This window comes from Pelophylax lessonae (assembly GCF_965119305.1).
Source record: "Pelophylax lessonae genome assembly, chromosome: 1".
In the NCBI taxonomy this organism is placed as follows: domain Eukaryota; kingdom Metazoa; phylum Chordata; class Amphibia; order Anura; family Ranidae; genus Pelophylax; species Pelophylax lessonae.
In genome coordinates this window covers 574,530,994-574,552,258 of record NC_138768.1, presented here as the reverse complement: position 1 = coordinate 574,552,258, position 21,265 = coordinate 574,530,994, and the positions used below count along the sequence as shown (strand labels likewise).

General features: G+C 43.6%; 1 protein-coding gene across 2 annotated transcripts in view; it reads left to right on the top strand.

Moving 5' to 3' along the window:
- Positions 1 to 21,265, top strand: part of LOC309567267 (UDP-glucuronosyltransferase 2A2-like) — a 165,764-nt gene that overhangs the window by 30,010 nt on the left and 114,489 nt on the right. Inside the window, exon 1 of one of the 2 annotated variants that reach the window (XM_082272648.1) lies at positions 12,656 to 13,530. The exons of the other annotated variant lie outside the window; for it this stretch is intronic. Within the exon in view, the coding sequence (XP_082128774.1) occupies positions 12,759 to 13,530 (772 nt within the window). The 5' untranslated portion in view covers positions 12,656 to 12,758. Of the gene's footprint in view, positions 1 to 12,655; positions 13,531 to 21,265 lie in introns of those variants that run through there. 2 annotated transcript variants of the gene reach the window in all.

Genomic DNA, 21,265 nt, shown 5'->3' with positions numbered 1-21,265 from the left:
TGTGCTAGAGTAGAGGCTGCTACCCTCCCAAAGCTCTTAAAAACCTCCAGGCTCCAGACCTTAATCCAGGAAATAAAAAACCTAGATAAAGATGAAAAACCAACTTTCTCCAGTCAGAACTGGTATACTGGAGCCCCTAACTCAGCATACGTGAGACCCTGTGTTGTCTTTGCCTTTTCTTACCCAGTGGCATGGCCTCTCTCTGTCACATATTCCCCCTCCCCCCTTTTGTATCGAACCAGATGGTAAAACACATTGGCCTGTACTGTTTGTTGGAACACCTCTGTGCCAGCTGTCAGCCTGGCCCAAACCTTTTCCCAGATATTTTTCCTAAAAGCCCATACCCAAATTTGGGGTTCTACTGGTCTCTTTACCAAGCCTTTCGAGGTCACCTGTGGCAAACAAAACATTTGAGATGAATAACAAATTACTCTCTTTATCGTTCTTAATAATATTCTGCCATGTATTACAGATCTCTTTGTCACAATTATCAGTACTGTCAGCGCTCTCTCTCTCAGTACTTGGTAGGGCAGTGCCTGCTGAGGAAGAGTATACAGATGAGTGGTTATCACCCACTGTAACTTTGAAAAACTTCACCTCATCTGTTTCCCAACACTCCATAAGCTGTCTTGACATCTGACATTTACCGGATTTATGGATTCCTGCGCTAAAAAATATATATAACCGTGAAATAGGTGACTGTGAAACCTATAAATAAATAACCTTTTGTTTGAGTGGGGAATCCGCACACATGGACCTATAGAAAATCCCAGAATGTAGTACAAAAATTTGTAGCGCCTAACCCCTAATAAATAAAATATCAAAAAACAAATGATTAAATTCAAAACCGGTGGTAACGACCAAATTGATAGTGATCACCAATAAAATTATGTAATAATTCCAATAAAGTGAATGTATACATAAAACAATGAGAAAAGAAAAAAAAAGAAAAAAAAATTTACAACAAAATATAGTCCCTACGACTGTGAATCGCTAAATTATGAAAGTCCCACTAAAACAAATTCTGGAAGGTGGATGTTGTCTTCTATGGCAGCTTAAAAAGCGACTTATAGTAAACAGAACTGCTAACCAAATATAGTTGGTCTTCCAAATTAATGGACAGACCTTGGCTCAGTTTTAATAAGATGACAGGATCCACTCGCTAAACTTCTCATTAGTATGAGGGAAGAAGGCTCTCAAAGGCAGGTGTCCAAAGAACCATATAAATCAGATAAAAGAAAAAAGCACATAGTGTAACACCGTAGATAAAATGGCAAAGGAAAGGAAATGTAAGAATAGCACTCACAAACACACACAAAGCACTTGCAAGACAAGTGTACACCCGTGGAATTTCACCAAACAAAGGGCAACTAATTGAGCCACTTACCAGATGCGCGTGGTCACCCAATCAAGGGATAGACCTCACCCAGTATGTGTGGATACTCAAGGGATGCCTCAGGCATAATAGAGCGATGAATGGACAACCAAATCCCCCAAAAAAAGGGAAACAAATGTGCGGATATCGCGTAATACCGTTTAAAAAAGGAACACTATTTATTGGTTAAAAGTTAAACTCACATGCTGTGATGCAGTAATGGGCATATAAACATACAACCGATGCTGGAGAAGGATGGCAGCGTCTTCATGAAAAAAATCAAAGGACGGCTCCGGGGCGTGGTCACGTCAGGTCTGACTCCACCCAACGCGTTTCATCATAGGTTTGACGTCGTCAGGGGCGTCAAACCTATGACGACCTCAAACCTATGACGAAATGCGTTGGGTGGAGTCAGACATGACGTGACCATGCCCCCGAAGCCGGCCTATGATTTTTTTCACGAGGAAGCTGCAATCCTTCTCCAGCATCGGTTGTATGTTTATATGCCCATTACTGCATCACAGCATGTGAGTTTAACTTTTAACCAATAAATAGTGTTCCTTTTTTAAACGGTATTATGCTATGTCTGCACATTTGTTTCCCTTTTTTTGGGGATTTGGTTGTCCATTTATCGCTCTATTATGCCTGAGGCATCCCTTGAGTATCCACACATACTGGGTGAGGTCTATCCCTTGATTGGGTGACCACGCGCATCTGGTAAGTGGCTCAATTAGTTGCCCTTTGTTTGGTGAAATTCCACGGGTGTACACTTGTCTTGCAAGTGCTTTGTGTGTGTCGTTTGCCCTTTCTTGGGATCTGCGGTTCTTCCCTTTCCCTGATTGGGGTCACCAGTGAGACACCTTTAATTATAAGGATACCATGTGAGTGCTATTCTTACATTTCCTTTCCTTTGCCATTTTATCTACGGTGTTACACTATGTGCTTTTTCTTTTATCTGATTTATATGGTTCTTTGAACACCTCCCTTTGAGAGCCTCCTTCCCTCATACTAATGAGAAGTTTAGCGAGTGGATCCTGTCATCTTATTAAAAGTGAGCCAAGGTCTGTCCATTAATTTGGAAGACCAGCTATATTTGGTAAGCAGTTCTGTTTACTATAAGTCGCTTTTTAAGCTGCCATAGAAGACAATATCCACCTTCCGGAATTTGTTTTAGTGGTACTTTCATAATTTAGCGACTCACAGTCGCAGGGACTATATTTTGTTGTAAATTATTTTTTCATTTTTTTTCTTTTCTCATTGTTTTATGTATACATTCACTTTATTGGAATTATTACATAATGTTATTGGTGATCACTATCAATTTGGTCGTTACCACTGGTTTTGAATTTAATCATTTGTTATCTGACATTTACCCCTGTATCAGATTATTCCAGATTTGACTATTTTTGTCCTGTACAGCCTGCAATACTTTGCTCCAATCTAGTGGTACTCCACAGTACCAGCTTGTCCAACTGTAGCACTGTCCCCTAGAGGACTGCTGAAAATGACCCTTTCTGGATTCTCCTGGGTTACCCTTAGCAACTGATAGCAGATAAGTAGCATTTAAAGTCCTTGGTTAAGTCAGTAATCAATCCAGGGGATGTTGTTTTTTTGTGTTTTTATTGAGAACTGGGATGGGAGAAGGGATGAGTGTGATACTCCAACTATGAACTATGCACAATCTTGAGGACAACTAGCTGTAGTGTGCGGCAAGGCCGCTGCTTTACCCTACCACTGAAGTGAACATAGTTAACCACTTTAAGACCAGAAGATTTTCCTGCTTAATGACCAGGCCCTATTTTGCAATTCGGCACTGCGTGAATTTAACAGACAATTGCGCGGTACAGGAAACGCTTTACCAAAATAAAATCAACGTCCTTTTTTTCCCACAAATAGAGCTTTCTTTTTGGTGGTATTTGATCACATGTGCGATTTTTATTTTTTGCGCTATAAACAAAAAAAGAGTGACAATTTTGAAAAAAACAATATTTTTCACATTCTGCTATATAACATTCCCAAAAAAAAAAAAAATGTAAAAAATCAAAATTTTTAACATTTTAGGCCATATGCTACATATGTTTGGTAAAAAAAATCGCAATAAGCATATTTTAATTGGTTTGCGCAAAAGGTTTTGACACTTTTGGGGATACCAGTGACATTACTACATTAATCTGTGCTAAAAAATATGCACTGTTACTTTAATAATGCCATTGGCAGGGAAGGGGTTACTATTGTTGGTGATCAAGGGGTTAAATGTAAGCCTAGGGGAGTGATTCTAACTGTGGGGGGGTTGGGCTTGTGAGATGACCATAGAGACATGCGATTCTATATAGCAGGATCACATGGTCTCTGTGATCATCTCAGGGAGGACGGACGGTTGTGTTTACATCAGCCATCCGTCCTTCTCTGTCAGCGGGGGGAGATCGCCGGTGTCAGGTGGCAATCGGAGCTGCCTGACACTCGCACTGGCTTCCCCGTTGACGATCGGGGGCGGGAGCGTGCCGCCGGTGGCGCGCGCTAGCCCCTTAGCTTTCTGAGAGTGAGCGTCGTATACCTACGTCGATTCGCCCAGGATCGGCTGCCTGCCACAGTATATCTGCGGCGGGCGGTCCTCAAGTGGTGAATGTGTTCCTGTTTAAATTACTCTTCAGGGTTTTAACTTGGCACTCCCTTTCTCTCTTGCTGTGTGTGCTGGCACCTGTCCACTAACTCACCACTGGAGTGGTCCCCTTACTGGGCAGACACCCTGCAAGCTTCCCGGTACTCATGGACACTGTTTTTCCCAAGGTTGCTCTGCCTCCAACTCCACCAGTCAGCATCCACTGGACCTCCTGGCTCAGCTCCACACTCCTGGCTCACAAGGCCGACCACCTGTGACCACCACCCACAGCAGCCAGAAGGAGAGACGAATGTCACCCTCCTTCTGGGACCTGGCTTCCCGCCCAAATACACCCTGTCACATGTGCCCTTGGCTTTTATAACATATCCCAGGATGCACCACTGTTTGTGCCAACCCACTGAGATAGTTACAAAGCCTGTATGGCTCAGACCAGATATATCACACATGGACACATGCAACAAGCAATCTAACAATCAGGCTCCCCTGATAAGCAGATGGAGTCACTAGGCTCTTACCTACCTAGCACCTACCTAGGTGGGTGTTACATCCACCCCCTACCAAAAATGAGCCATGTCCCCATTGACTCTGGGGCAGCCGCCCCTACAAAAATCCCAACTGGAAAAAACTATGGAGTATCCCACAAACTTGGAGAGGGGGGAAAAGGGGAAGAACGAATATTCAAGAAATAAATTACATGAAAAAATATATAAATCTCTGCTGTACAATATAATATATGTTAGGAGCATTTAAGGCATTCTGCACTGGTGAGTGGACATATCATCCTAACTAATTGATGCTATTAACTCTAAACAACCTGGAAAAGAGAAAAGAAAGAATAGACACTCCTGTAGAGTTATGCTTTGTGTAACCACAAATCTAACTCGTGGTGATGAGAAAACCCTCCCGGACCCTGCCGGGGGCGGCCTTCTCATCCAACATCCCTGACTAAGTGATCCTATTCCATTTATCAGTCTTGACCTGGCGCTCAGCATTGCTCCTCCAAGGCGATCCTGAACCCTGCCACTGACTAAATATGAACAGTTCAGAAATTGGCGCCTGCAGTGTCCTCTTCTTCAGCAACACTCAGCACCCAGTTTTCTCCAACTGGAACTTCGTAGCCAGAGCCTGAGCAACACACCAGTCCTGTGGGAGTTTGTAATTTCTTCAGGCACCAGGGCACCCCCCACCAAAAGACTCTCAAGTTGTTGCCCACTTCTTCCGGGCGGTCACTCACAGAGCTCCGTTGCCTGCCCGTTGGCCCAAGGTAGTTCACTTGGAACTCTATATAATTTGTAATCTGTAATCCAGGCCCGATGGCCCAAGGGATCTTTTTGAACAAACATTGCAGTCTTTTACTTCTCCTGGAAAATTAGAGGGTTGGCACTCTGAAACAAGTCCACTTCCCAGGTATCTCGGTCAATTAACTTAGGCAAGCCAGCCTCAATTGGGTTCAACAGTTCCTTCTTAACAGTAGAAATCCGGATGGGGGATTCGTACAGTTTTCACCTCCTCATCTTGAATTCTGATTGACCAAGCCTGGCCAGATCCATCTGGGTGGCGAACCTCTACCCGGTCTATGTAGATAGCCTGCAGATTCCTCTGCACCTTCACCGCAAATCCAACAAAGTCTGATTGCGAAAGGGTTTGGGGACAAAGAGAAAGTCCCATATAACCTCATCACACCATGATTCTCTTCTGGCCTCTATCTCCAGCATGACCTCCTGTGGAGCATAGGGATAGTCATACCCATACTTTAAGGCCACCTTCCGCTGTATCCACCTTTGCATCCTGGAAAATTTGGGGAGGGTTTTCTGATTACCTCTCCCAGATGGGGAATATAGGGTCTCCTCTCTTTTGATGAGGGAGGCATAGGCCTCATTTTGATCCCGAGCCCGGGCATAGTTTCTAGGTGGAGATAGGTCTGGGGCCTGAGTAGCATAGGCCTTACAGAACCCCAGAATCCTGGCACACTGTCCTCGCACCATGGAATCCCTAGCCTCCTCATCAGACCCCCAGTCCCATTCAGTCTCCTCTTCTGACTTCCAAACATCCAATCCTTCCTCCAAGGATCCAAACCGATGCTGGAAGCTGGGAGACCCTACATCAATGAACCCGGCCTCTTCCTCGCTGCTTACGCTCACACTTGCAGCCTCGGTCACCGCTGGCCATCTTCTCCCCTCTGTCTGTATAGGAGCAGACTTTATTTTTGCCACTGCAGCTTTCAATGCACCAAGTGCCCACTCCCCGGCCCGCACTACCCGAATGCTCCCCGGTTTGGACATTCGGCCTCTCTCCATTTGCACTCTGGATCACCGACAGATTGCATAGACTCCAGCTGCATCAGGAACCTCAGCACTCCTCTTCCCCGGCCCATGAAAGGCCCCGGTCTCCCAAGACACATTCAACTTTCTGGGCCGACCTCCACTCTCTTTTGCCCGCAGCAGCAGATTGCCGCAATGCCTGCACTGGCCCCACACCTGCATTCGCATGGTCACACTCAGACACTGAGGACATACCAGGCCCAAATGCTCCACGCCTCCTCCAGTGCACAACGCCAGTCTCCCGTCGGGCACCATCCGTATCCCACAGGGTTGATGTTTTCGGCTCTCCGGTCTGCTCCACAGGTTCTCCGCCAGCACGTGGGATAGCCTCTGCGTTCTGGCTCACTCCGGTACTCGCCATGTTTCTCCTCCGCACACGTGTCTCCCTCTCAACTCCACCCGAACGGACATAATTTATAGACTTTCCTTCCTTCCCCGGATTGGCTGTGCATGAGCGGCGTCTCCGCCCACAACTCCAGATTGGCAGTGGCTCCTCCTGCTAGGCAGAACTTTCCAGCGCACGCTTTCCCGCGCGATACAGTAACCCTTCTGATGCCACTCCATCTCAGCTCAGCCTGCATTGAAGTTACTGTAAAGTGGACTGTGCCTATCAGCTTGCATGCATCCACCATCCTTGTCTGTACCAGGGCCCCAGCTGCGCCTCCATCACTCTGAGCCAGCTGGCCCTCTTTGCTATGTAGTAGAACTGTCCCGCTGTCAGGCATTGCACGGTCAACACTCCTATTCATAGCACTTGTACAGGCAAGACTCTCCATACTGTATTAGAAAAATGTCCCACTGTCTTTAAATGCATGGTCAACAGTTTTCTTTACAGCATCCACTTTGCCACTGCTTTGGAATAATGTTCCGCTGTCATTGGATGCACAGTCAACATTTTCCTGTATAGCTCTGGCATATACAAGGCCCCTGGCACACCGATCCATGTGCCTGGGCTGCGATTTTCTTTGTCCACCCCTTCACCTTCTACTGTTAAATAGATAAAGTCCATTTGTACAGCAAGATGCATTTCTCCCGCTCTCCAGCACATCACTTGATCAGATAATTTGCAATTCTGACAAAAATTCTTCCGTTGCCATGGGCAACCATCACTGTGCATTTGATTCTTCATAACACTCTCCCTATCTCCTGTAGAGCAGGCCTCACACTTCTCTTGAGCATTAGAACACAGTTTTCTTCAGCTGTTGCCATTAGCAACCATTCTGGTAACCCAGGGCGATATCCCGGACAAGCCCCCAAATGTAGCACTGCTGAGAATTACAATTTCTGGATTCCCCTGGGTTACCCTTAGCAACTGATAGCAGATAAATAGCATTTAAAGTCCTTGGCTCAGTCAATAATCAATCCAGGGTATGATGTTTTTTTGTGTTTTTATTGAGAACTCGGATGGGAGAAGGGATGAGTGGGATACTCCAACTACGAACTATGCACAATCTTGAGGACAACTAGCTGTAGTGTGCGGCAAGGCCGCTGCTCCACCCTGCCACTGAAGTGAAAATAGTTAATATGTTCCTGTTTGAATTACTCTTCAGAGTTTTAACTTGGCACCCACTTTCTCACTTGCTGTGTGTGCTGGCACCTGTCCACTGACTCTCTACGGGAGTGGTCCCCTTCCTGGGCAGACCCCCGGAAAGCTTCCCGGTACTCACGGACACTGTTTTTCCCAAGGTTTCTCTGCCTCCAACTCCACCAGTCAGCATCCACTGGACCTCCTGGCTCAGCTCCACACTCCTGGTTCACAAGGCTGACCGCCTGTGACTACCATCCACAGCAGCAGAAGGAGAGACGAATGTCCCCCTCCTTCTGGGACCTGGCTTCCCACCCAAAGACACCCTGTAACCTGTGCCCTAAGCCCTATACCCTATCATCCAATCATATGATTGAGTGTTGAAAGTAAAAAATGTACTTTAGTAAATTACTTCATAGAGTTTTTGGTTCATTCAAAAAATAATTTTATTTTCCTCAAATTCTTATGCCTTTAATGAGAAGGGTCGGAGCCAAAATGTTAAAGAAGTTCTGGAGCATAGCAAACATTTTCATATTATTTCATTGTAATAACAGTACAAACAATATTTAGATTTGACAATTCAATATAGGCTTACTTGAAAAATCTACTTTCATGTTGTGAGTGCTGCCTGTTCTGCTGGCCATCTCTTTTTACATCTCCTCTGCTGTTTAATTGAAATTTCTAAAGACTACATATCCCTGTTATATTTTCCTTGCACATGATTAGAGTAAACACAGCTTCACCTTATTTTTAAGATATGTAAAAAATTCCGCGCAACTGGATGAAACTGAAAAAATTGGCTGCAGCCTACACCAAAAATATAGTGTAAAGGCTATATTCAAATGTTATAGGGAAGTAGGGTAAGTTGGCGCTGCCAAGAAATTTTAAATCGATCAGTAGGTAAATGTGTTGTTGTTAAAAACCAAATAAATATGGGCAATTGCACTAGACCAATAAATAGGTAATAAATATAGAAACACACAATAATATAAATGGCAATATTGCCATTTATATTATTGTGTGTTTCTATGCCTTACTGACGTGTGTGGGGGGAGGGGATTGTGTGACACAGACACAGATCGCAGGTTCAGCTATGCTGAATCCTGTAATCTGTGACTGTCTGTCACATAGGAGACCCGCCCACTTTGTTTACACAAGTGGGCGGATTTCCACACTCGATCCCAGACGATCAAGGAAGAGCAGCAGTGATCACCGCCTCTCCTCCCCTGGCCCGACTCCCGCTGTGTCTGAATACAGCGGGAGCGAGCCTCCGGCGGCGCGCACGTGCCGCCGAGAGGGGGCGTTGTCCAGCGACGTAGGTCTACGTCGCTGGACGATAATGAGCCACTTTGCCGCAGTACCCTCAACGTGAGCGGTCGGCAAGTGGTTAAACGACGCCTCCGACTACACCACCTGAAGTATGCCATGCTGCTCCCGGCCCGATTGCGGGTAGTGTGCGATGTTCGAGCGCACTTCTTTGATGACCCGGACCTCACGTCGACATGGCTACACCAGAAAGATGTGTATAGAAACCACCCTGCGTGAAGGAGATCTGTCTAGAAGTCCTGAGTAAGATGAGGCCTCTTGCTTCAGCAAGAAACTTCCCCTTATACATACATGCTGCCAACCTAGTGCATATCTACATTTGTTTTTGAAACGATGACTCCCCCGTTATGATATATCTGCACCTCTTTACGTTGTCCGTGCTGAACCCCCTGGCTGGCATCTTTTTGTTCCGTTTTGAATATGCCCCTGGTCCCCCCTTTTTTTCTTGTCCCCTTTTCGCCATGCCTGAGTTTGACTTGTACATGGATCACCCCCTTGGGCACCAATTTAACCTATCTTAATTTAACTTTCTTTTGTTTCACGCATTACAGTACATTTATTTCCATTTTTATTCCTAACCTATACTCATCACCTCTCGTGTACCGGAAGTGAGCTTCAGAAGATACTTGTCTCATTGAAATGGGAAGTGAAACTACAGCCTACGTAACGAGTCCTACCACTGTTTTTCCTACCAGCGATAGTTTGTCCCTTTTTTCTGCTGGTCTGTATTTTTTCACTGAAAGCAGCTCTGAATGTATAGGTAGAGAATTCCTGAATAAATTGATTTATGCATAGATGTTATCATATAATAAATGATTTCTATATTTAAAAAATGATAATTGATTTGAACCCATTTCCTGTTATAAGATTGAATGAATGTTCCAAAAAACATTTTCAGCAAAATTCTACCGATGTTTGGCCAGCTTTAATCAGCACCAATGTGTTCTTGCCATTATTATATTAACAAATCTGTTTTAACCACTTCCTCACTGCTCACTAGAGCTCTACTGCGGCAAAGTGGCTCGATAACATCTGGCGACGTAGACCTACGTCACCAGACACTTCCCTCTCGCTCGCTTCCACTGTATTCAGTCACAGCGGGAGTCGGGCCAGGGGAGGAGCGGCGGCGATCGGCGCTGCTCTTCCCCGATCGTCGGGGAATCGAGTGTGGAGATCCGCCTGCTTGTGTAAACACAAGCGGGCGGATCTCCTAAGTGACAGGCAGGGTCAGATTGCAAGGTTCAGCATAGCTGAACATGCGATCTGTCCTTGTGTCACATAGTCCCCTCCCCCCACACACGTCAGTAAGCACCAGGCATACATTAACCCCTTGAGCACCAATAAAAATTAACCCCTTCCCTGCCAGTGTCATTTTTACAGTAACAGTGCTTATTTATAGCACTGATTACTGTGGTAATGTCACTGGTACCCCCAAAAGTGTCAAAAATGTCAGTCAAGGGTCCGATCTGTCCGCCGCAATGTCGCAGTCCCGCAAAACAAAATCGCAGATCGCCGCCATTACTCGTTAAAAAAAACCCACCAAAAATGACATAAATCTTTCCCTTAGTTAGTAAGCGCAATAACTTTTGCGCAAACCAATCAAAATATGCTTATTGCGATTTTTTTTACCAAACATAGGTAGCAGAAAACAAATTGGCCAAAAATTGAAAAAAATTTTGATTTTTACGTTTTTTTGGGGGGGGGAATTTCATATAAAAAAATGTGAAAAATATTATTTTTTCAAAATGTATGCATTTTTTTGTTTATAGCGCAAAAAGTAAAAATCACACAGGTGATTAAATACCATCAAAAGAAAGCTCTGTTTGTGGGAAAAAAAGGACGTAAATTTCGCTTGGGTACGGCGTTGCACGACCGCGCAATTGTCAGTTAAAGTCGCACAGTGCCGAATCGCAAAAAGTGGCCCAGACGTAAGACAGCAAAATCCTCCGGTGGTAAAGTGGTTAAATTGTCGAACAACAAGCCAAATGGCTACAAAACAACATAGAAGCTGAAAATTCTCTGATACCATTACAATATTTTCCTTAAATCCCCACTCCAACAGCAGACAGAAATATAATGGCACATTCACCATCACCATCTGTAGCAAAGCCGTTCTTGTGCAGGTTGACCATGTATCCTGTACAGGCTGTACAGGCAGTCCCCACGTTACAAACAAGATAGGGTCTGTAGGTTTGCTCTTAGGTTGGACTTGTATGTTAGTTGGAACAGATACATTTTTGAAGTGTAACTCCAGCCCAAAAAATTATTTTTATTTTTTTTTTTGAATAGCATAGGGATGGGTTAACACCCCTGTAATGTTTGTTTTGCTGTCTGTGCTCCTGTTCAGAAAATTTCACCTCACCTTCTGTCCCTGTGACTATTGGATTTTGAGGATTTTGAGTTGTTGTGGAAACAAGGATTAGTGATAAAGCTTCAGTGGAGACACCTTTTTCCCATTATAACCCTTACGGGACTGCATTTCCCTTCCTAGGGGTATATTTCCTCTCACTTCCTGTTGTCTCCCTCCGATTGTAGGTATGTAAGTCGGATGTATGTAACTCGGAGACTGTCTGTAATCCATTGTCAGCACTGACACTCATATAGGAAGCTAACTTCCTGTTCAGGGGACCATTTTTTCCTGCCAAATCCCTGGGAGCAGGGTGACCAGTCACTTTAATGTCCCTGGCTGCTAGAGCTAGGAGGAGAGCTACACTCTCATAGGTAGAGTCTCTCCTCTCCCCACCTAGCTCAGTCCACTGCTGTTTCTGCTTCCCCTAGAGCTCTGTGTCCCACAGCTCTCAGCTGCCAAAGAATAGGGAGTGGGTACATTAGCATAACTCCCAATTTCGAGGGACTGACCCTCATTTGGAACAAAACCCCCCTGTCCCTCTTTCCTCCTCATTTGTCCCTCATTTTGGTCTGATCTATATAGTTGTATATAAAATGCATTACTTATCTATCAAAAAGTGTTTTACAGGGCTAAACCTTTCATCCAGTTTCTAAATTGCTGCATTCCAAATGCCAATATAAAGGAATAATAGTGGTTAAAAAAAAAACACTTGTGGGTTTAACCAATCTTTTTTTTTTGTACAATTCTCCTTTAAGGGGCGTGGCAGGGGTGTGTCCTATGCTTAGATACTTTTGCTAATAGGTGTCCCTCATTCCCATCTCAGAAAGTTGGGAGGTGTGCATTAGTTAGAGTCCAGCAGTGCTCTGCTGCTACGGCAGTGTATAGATGGGGGAGAGGAGCACGCAGAACTGTCTGTGCTGTGTAACCTGGCTCTTCTAACTTCCATTCAGTGACAACCACACTCAAATGTTTTTTTTCTTTTTTGGGGAATAATAAGAGTTGCTGCCCAACGATGAGCTTTAATTTCCAGTAAAGTCTTTTAAGCAATGTTGAAATAGATTGGCGGTGATCCATGTTCGATTACAAAACCTGCATTGCAAAATATGGAAAAAATTTCCACAGTAGGAAACACTGTTCATTTTTTATTACTATAAAGTCTGTTGGAAAATGGCTGTTATTAACAATACATAAGCAGCACTGTTTCATTTTACCTCTAGTGTTCAGAGTTTTTCGTAAAGCTTATGACTTTTTGTACCACCTCACAAAACCTCAGATCTCATCGAGTCATCAACATGTTCTGTACTGGGATTTGTTTTCTGCTCCTGCACACAAGCCTTAGCACTGTTTCTGCCGGAAGAGTTTTGGTGTGGCCAACAGACGCTAGTCATTTTTTGAATCTGAAAATAATCCTGAATGAACTTGTTATTAGAGACCATGAAGTTACAGTGTTGCTTCACTCAGCTGCTCTAATAATGGGTACAGACAGCAGTAAAGACTCACCAATACAATATGAAGTTTTTGATGTGCCTTTCACAAAGGAGGAGAATGAAAAGTTTCTTGAGGAAAGTTTACATCTGTGGATTTTTGATGTACCTAATATGACCTACTGGGAATTCTATCAAAAAATGAAAGAGATGGTGACCGAGCAACAAAAGTTGGCAAAACATATGTGTGACGGGGTACTTAAGAACAAGTCATTATTAAAGAAACTAGAAGATGAGAAGTTTGATGTCCTGATCTCAGACCCATTGATCCCATGTGGGGAACTTATTGCTGAAATTCTTGGACTTCCATTTGTCTATTCTTTAAGATTCTCCATGGGCAACTCAATGGAGAGACTATGTGGACATCTTCCAGCCCCCTTTTCCTATGTGCCTGGGGCCATGGCAGAACTAACTGATAGGATGTCTTTTCTAGAGAGATGGAAAAACACAAACTTCTGTATTTTTCAAGACTTGTTATTCATTTTTGTGTTTGCTGGAAACTGGGACGGGTACTACAGTGAAGTATTAGGTGAGCATGAAAAGTAATTGGAGTCTGGGTAATCAATCTTTATTATTTTTCTCATCTAATCCTCATGGAAATGTTTCTTTCATTCAGCCTTGTGTTTTACGCCTATTTTAGAAAATATTTGCAACCAGAAAAGTCTGTTTGGTGCAGTTTAGGTGTTGTGCAAGTGACATGTAAATCATGTAGAATCTCTTTCCTTTGAATGCACATATGCAAAATATATGCTACTTAGTTGACATATTGTAACGTTCATGCGTTTTTGTTAATGGATGGATTTTCAGCTGCAGAATTATCACACTCAGTAGCCTTGTAGAGATACTGTTGAATAAACCTATCCAACTCTCAGGACTTCATCACGGTGTACAGCCTGTTATGCAATATACATATACTCAATCAGATGTTTTAGTGGAGGGATAGAACATATGAGAATGTATAGATGAGAGACAGGTTGTATGGTGATTACTAGGAGTAATATTAGGAGAGTTGCAGGTGATGGTAAAGCAGATAGGTTCTGATGTCTAGTATAATGCAGATGGTAAGAGGACACAGATGGAGTATACTTAGACAGAGTAACCTAGTGCAAGGATAGTTGAAGGTAGTCCCAAGAGCTAACAGTCTATGCAGATGGTATGGAATAGATAGATAGATAGTCCTGGTAATTGCAGTAGATGACAGTAGGAGATTGGTTAGTAAGGAATCCCTTGTGGGGTACTTATCACTTAGATAGGTTAGTAGTAACAATGTCCATAGATAGAGAGGTGATCCCGTAGCGAGATACGGATCAGCGGCGAGGTTCCGGCGTCAGTTCAGCAAAGGAAATGTCAGCAGCTCCGACTTCACAGGAGAAGGTGCGGTGAACATGTGGTTTGAACGAGCGATGAGTGAGAGAAAGCCGGCGATTGAAATAGCCGCTCATAGCGGCGCTCGGCAATGATGTCATCCGGTCTTAAAGGTATATGCGTCTCTTGTTACACAAGATGGGACGCAATTAGCAAAGGAGAAATATGGAACAAGGGTACCAGAGGTACCAGAACATTACAGTACCCCCCCCTTAAGGCCGGCTCCGGAAGGCCTCTAGAACTGTTTTTTCTGGATATTTCGAGTGGAAATTGCGAATCAGTCTAGGGGCATGTATATCGGAGGTATCCAGCCAGGTGTCATCTTGGGGCCCATAGTTCTTCCATCGTACAAGATACTGGAGTCTTCTTCTATTGAAACGGGAATCCAAAATTTCTTTTATCTCAAATTCTTCTCCACCTTCCACTTGTACAGGAGGTGGAGGTGAGATAGTAGGCCTTATTCCTTGGTTAGGAACATGGGGCTTCAGTAGAGACACATGGAAGATAGGATGTATCTTGAGGTCTGCTGGTAATGTGAGTTGTACTGCAGCTTTTCCAATAAGCTTCTCTATTGGGAAAGGTCCCAGAAATAGAGGTCCAAGTTTTTTACTAGGGATTTTTAGTCTCAGATTTTTTGTAGAAAGCCAAACAAGATCCCCAATGGCATATTGGGGAGAGGGTTTCCTACGGAGGTCGTAGTACCTCTTTTGTTGGCTATGAGCATGTGATATGGTATTGTTGAGTAATCCCAGAGAATCCTTTATCTGGGCAAGATAATCAGATGCCACTGGATTACTTGATGGCAAGATACGTGGTGGAAGGAGTGTGGGATGAAACCCGTAATTTAGGTAAAATGGACTTTGTTTAGTAGTGCTATGAGTCGCGTTGTTATAGGGGAATTCCGCCAGCGGGAGGAGATCTGCCCAATCGTCCTGTAGATACGAAGTATAGCAACGCAGATACTGTTCAATGCACTGGTTAACTCTCTCTGTCTGTCCGTTGGTCTGAGGGTGGTATGGAGAAGTAAGTTTACGCTCTATTCGTAGTATCTGACATAGAGCTAGCCAAAACTTTGAGATGAATTGTGAACCACGGTCAGACAGCAGTGTTTTTGGAATACCATGTAACTTAAAGACATGTTTCACAAGTAATTCCGCTGTTTGTTTGGACGAAGGTAGTCTTCGGATAGGAGTAAAATGTGCCATCTTGGTCAGATGGTCCACTGATACCAAGATGGTGTTGAATCCATTGGAAGGTGGTAGTTCCACTATGAAGTCTAAGGATACCACTTCCCACGGAACATGGGGTATCGGTAAACTACAAAGTAACCCCGATGGTTTTGTGTTGTCGATTTTAGACCTTGCACAGATATCACAAGATGAAACGAACTTTTTTACGGTTCTCTTCATGTCTGGCCACCAAAACTGCCTAGTAAGTAGATTTAAAGTTTTAGTCATACCCATATGTCCTGCCATAGGTACATCATGCGACAATTCCAAGATCTTGGTTCGCATAGTAGGGGGTATGTATAATTTATTGTTGTAATAGAGGAAGCCTTCTGTGTCAGTAGTTAGTTGTGGTGGAGGTGAGTCCAGTCCTATGCTGTGCAAAATCTCTTCCTTCAGGGAGCGAATGACACCGATAATACGTTCAAGTGGTATTATAGGAACTGAGGGAACCTCGGTAGAATCTTTCTCGGCTAGTCGTGAAAGTGCATGCGCTTTTTTATTTTTGTCTGCGGGCGTATAAGTCACTAAAAAATTAAACCTCAGAAAGAATAACGACCACCAAACCTGCCGGTGGGAAAGAGTTCTATTAGTCTGAAGGTATTGAAGGTTTTTGTGATCAGTATATATCAGGATTGGCAATTGAGTGCCCTCAAGTAGATGTCGCCAATTCTCTAATGCCAGTTTTATGGCTAATAACTCCTTCTCTCCTACTGGGTAGTTCACCTCGGGGCTGCTTAATGACTTTGAGAAGAAAGCAACTGGGTGAAGAGGTGAGGTGTTTGTTGGTCGTTGTGAGAGAACTGCTCCTACTGCCATATTTGACGCATCTACCTCCAAGATGTATTGAAGGGATGGGTCTGGATGGCATAGTATGGGGGCAGTAGTGAAGCTTGATTTCAGCAGACAGAATGCTCCATCTGCTTCTTTTGACCAATTAAATGGTTTCTTCGTGCTTGTGAGTTGTGTGAGAGGTTTCACAATCGCAGAGAAGTTTTTAATGAATTTCCTATAGTAGTTAGAGAATCCTAGGAACCTTTGCAATGCTTTGCGAGTGGTTGGCACAGGCCAATCTAGAATGCAGGATATTTTGCTCATGTCCATCTTGATTCCATTTTTTGATATAATATATCCTAGGAATAGTACTTCCTCTTTATGAAACAAACATTTTTTTGATTTAACATATAAGTTATGTGCAAGTAGTCTTGACAACACAAGTCTCACATGTTTTATGTGCTCAGGTAAGGAATGAGAATAGATAAGTATATCGTCCAAATATACTACAACACAAATGTCAAGCAAGTCTCTGAATATCTAATTTATAAACCGTTGGAAGGCTGCGGGAGCATTACATAGCCCAAATGGCATTACAAGGTACTCAAACAGTCCGTACCTGGTTCTGAATGCCGTCTTCCATTCATCCCCTTTACGGATTCGAATTAAATTGTATGCCCCTTTTAGGTCCAATTTTGAAAAGAGAGAAGCTCCACGCACCTATTCGATAAGTTCAGGAATAAGAGGTAAAGGATAACGATCCTTTATTGTAATGGCATTTAATTGTCTGAAATCAATGATAGGCCTAAGGCTAGAATCCTTATTGCGGACAAAGAAGAGTCCAGCAGCAGTGGAGGAAGTAGAAGGTCGGATGAATCCATTTGCCAAGTTCTCATCCAGATACTCCTTAAGATGAAAGAGTTCATCCTGTGAGAGAGGATAAACATGTCCGAAGGGCAACTTGCTATTAGGGAGTAGATCGATACAACAATCATAGTCCCTATGAGGAGGTAGCATTTGAGCGCTTTTTTCAAGGAAAACCTCCGATAAGTCCTGATAACACTTGGGTATAATGTCATCCAACACTACAGACAGGATCCTATCATATGTGGGGAGATTACACGTCGTTTCACAATAGTGAGAAGAGAACGCTAGCGTTCTTGTTTTCCAATCGATGATTGGTTGATGTATGTGTAACCAGGGAAGTCCCAAAATGATTGGGAAATGTGGTGATGTTAACACATCAAAGGTGGTGGTCTCCACATGAGACTCGTCAGCAGTTACAAGGAGTGCCTGTGTCTGACTGGTGATAGGACCAGAGGATAGGGGGGTACAGTTAATAAAACTAACGGAGACAGGTTTGGGTTTTGAAACAATAGGTATTTTATTAAGGGAGACAAAACAAATGTCAATGTAGTTTCCACAAGATCCTGTGTCAATCATAGCCTTGGTGGTGATCCTAGTTTGGTCCCACTGCAATGTTAAATGAACAAAAAGATAAGGATTAGAAAAGGAAGTTGTGAGTCCGCCTAGCAAGACATTTGAACACTCACCCTCTTTTCTGCGGACAAGGGGACAGCCGCTTATCAAATGATTCGGGGATGCGCAGTACATGCAGAGATGTTCGGTCTTCCTTCTGGCACGTTTAGAAAGGGTCAGAGGTGGGCGTATCATTCCTACCTCCATAGGAGTAGGATCAGCAGGCAACATCCGAGAAGGACTGGAAAATGGTGAGCCCATCTTCTCAGCCTTTCTTTCTCGTAGTCGTCTGTCAATATTGATACTGGTCTGTATCAGTCCCTCCAGAGTGCCAGGTAAATCCGCTCGGGCGAGCTCGTCTTTAACGGCCTCAAATAGGCCGAGTCTAAACTGCGTTCTCAAAGATGTGTCGTTCCACCCTGAATCAGGGGACCATCTTTTAAAATTTGCCACGAAATCTTCAACGGGTCTCCTTCCTTGTTTCAAGGCCCGTAACTGGGTATCAGCGGTACTCTGCTTATTGGGGTCTTCATATAAACTAGCGAGTTGTGCTAGGAATAGAGGGTAAGAATTAAGGAGTGGATCATCCTTTTCAAAGAGAGCGTCTGCCCAGGCCCGGGGTTCACCCGTTAAATAGGAGATGATGGTACAAACTTTAATTTGGTCAGTGGTGTAGGTTAGAGGTTTTAACAAAAAAAGTAAACGACATGCGTTTTTAAATTCACGAAATTTGCTCCGATCACCAGAAAACACTAGAGGAGGGTTTATCTTAGGCTCACGGGGCTGAGTAGCAGAAAGCTGTGTGAGACGGCCAACCTGCTGTCTCAAGGTCTGATTTTCGTTTTGTACCTCTGTAAGCGCAAGGATCAATGCATCTACTTGCTGTTTTAATTGTAGTACATGAGTGGGTAATTCTGCTGAATCCATATTTTTTTTTAAGGCTCGTTCAATCTGTAACGTTCATGCGTTTTTGTTAATGGATGGATTTTCAGCTGCAGAATTATCACACTCAGTAGCCTTGTAGAGATACTGTTGAATAAACCTATCCAACTCTCAGGACTTCATCACGGTGTACAGCCTGTTATGCAATATACATATACTCAATCAGATGTTTTAGTGGAGGGATAGAACATATGAGAATGTATAGATGAGAGACAGGTTGTATGGTGATTACTAGGAGTAATATTAGGAGAGTTGCAGGTGATGGTAAAGCAGATAGGTTCTGATGTCTAGTATAATGCAGATGGTAAGAGGACACAGATGGAGTACACATAGACAGAGTAACCTAGTGCAAGGATAGTTGAAGGTAGTCCCAAGAGCTAACAGTCTATGCAGATGGTATGGAATAGATAGATAGATAGTCCTGGTAATTGCAGTAGATGACAGTAGGAGATTGGTTAGTAAGGAATCCCCTGTGGGGTACTTATCACTTAGATAGGTTAGTAGTAACAATGTCCATAGATAGAGAGGTGATCCCGTAGCGAGATACGGATCAGCGGCGAGGTTCCGGCATCAGTTCAGCAAAGGAAATGTCAGCAGCTCCGACTTCACAGGAGAAGGTGCGGTGAACATGTGGTTTGAACGAGCGATGAGTGAGAGAAAGCCGGCGATTGAAATAGCCGCTCATAGCGGCGCTCGGCAATGATGTCATCCGGTCTTAAAGGTATATGCGTCTCTTGTTACACAAGATGGGACGCAATTAGCAAAGGAGAAATATGGAACAAGGGTACCAGAGGTACCAGAACATTACACATATACAGCTGTGTGTTAAAGCTTAAGTTTAGTTATCTTTTTTTTTATATCAGCACTCAGCACTGTACTTACATAGAATGAGAAGAGTCCCTTGTGCTGATGGCTACTGTGTTCATTGAAATGTTCCTTCACGTATTCCATCCATAAAAGCTGTATCATCGCTTCCAACAATGAAGAGCACTCTATGAATGAAGGAGGTGGACTTTTCATCCATCCACCCATCCTCCATTCATAGAGTGCTCTTCATTGTGGCATGTGATAGTACACCATGTATACATTTGGCACAGGGACGGAAAGGGCATCATAGTCAACACTTTTGATGAGTGGCATGTGATAGTACACCATGTATAGATTTGGCACAGGGACGGAAAGGGCATCATAGTCAACACTTTTGATGAGTGCCTATAAAAAGTCTAGCATATTACATTAACCACCCCAGCACTGGAAGATCATAGCTGCGGGGGTATGGGATGGCAAAGCAAAGAATATTTCAACTTAGTAGCCCCCAGCACAATGGACAGTTCTCATTCAATGTAAGTACAGTCCCTTGCGCTGATTTGTTTTAAAAAAAATGTAACCTAATGTAAGCTTTATATAATAAATACACACATATATATATATATATATGTGTATATATATATATACACACCAGTACAGACCAAAAGTTTGGACACACCTTCTCATTCAAAGAGTTTTCTTTATTTTCATGACTATTGTAGATTCATGACTAAATTGTAGAGTCACACTTCAAGAGGTAGTCACCTGAAATGGTTTTCACTTCACAGGTGTGCCCTGTCAGGTTTAATAAGTGTGATTTCTTGCCTTATAAATGGGGTGGGGACCATCAGTTGTGTTGTGCAGAAGTGAGGTGGATACACAGCTGATAGTCCTACTGAATAGACTGTTAGAATTTGTATTATGGCAAGAAAAAAGCAGCTAAGTACAGGAAAACGAGTGGCCATCATTACTTTAAGAAATGAAGGTCAGTCAGCCCGAAAAATTGGGAAAACTTTGCAAGTGTCCCCAAGTGCAGTCACAAAAACCATCAAGCGCTACAAAGAAACTGGCTCACATGCGGACCGCCCCAGGAAAGGAAGACCAAGAGTCACCTCTGCTGCAGAGGATAAGTTCATCCGAGTCACCAGCCTCAGAAATCGCAGGTTAACAGCAGCTCAGATTAGAGACCAGGTCAATGGCTCACGGAGTTCTAGCAGCAGACACATCTCTAGAACAACTGTTAAGAGGAGACTGTGTGAATCAGGCCTTCATGGAAGAATATCTGCTAGGAAACCACTGCTAAAGAAAGGCAACAGCAGAAGAGACTTGTTTGGGCTAAAGAACACAAGGAATGGACATTAGACCAGTGGAAATCTGTGTTTTGGTCTAATGAGTCCAAATTTGAGATCTTTGGTTCCAACCCCCGTGTCTTTGTGCGACGCAGAAAAGGTGAACGGATGGACTCTACATGCTTGTTTCCCACCGTGAAGCATGGAGGAGGAGGTGTGATGGTGTGGGGGTGCTTTGCTGGTGACACTGTTGGGGATTTATTCAAAATTGAAGGCATACTGAACTAGCATGGCTACCACAGCATCTTGCAGTGGCATGCTATTCCATCCGGTTTGCGTTTAGTTGGACCATCATTTATTTTTCAACAGGACAATGACCCCA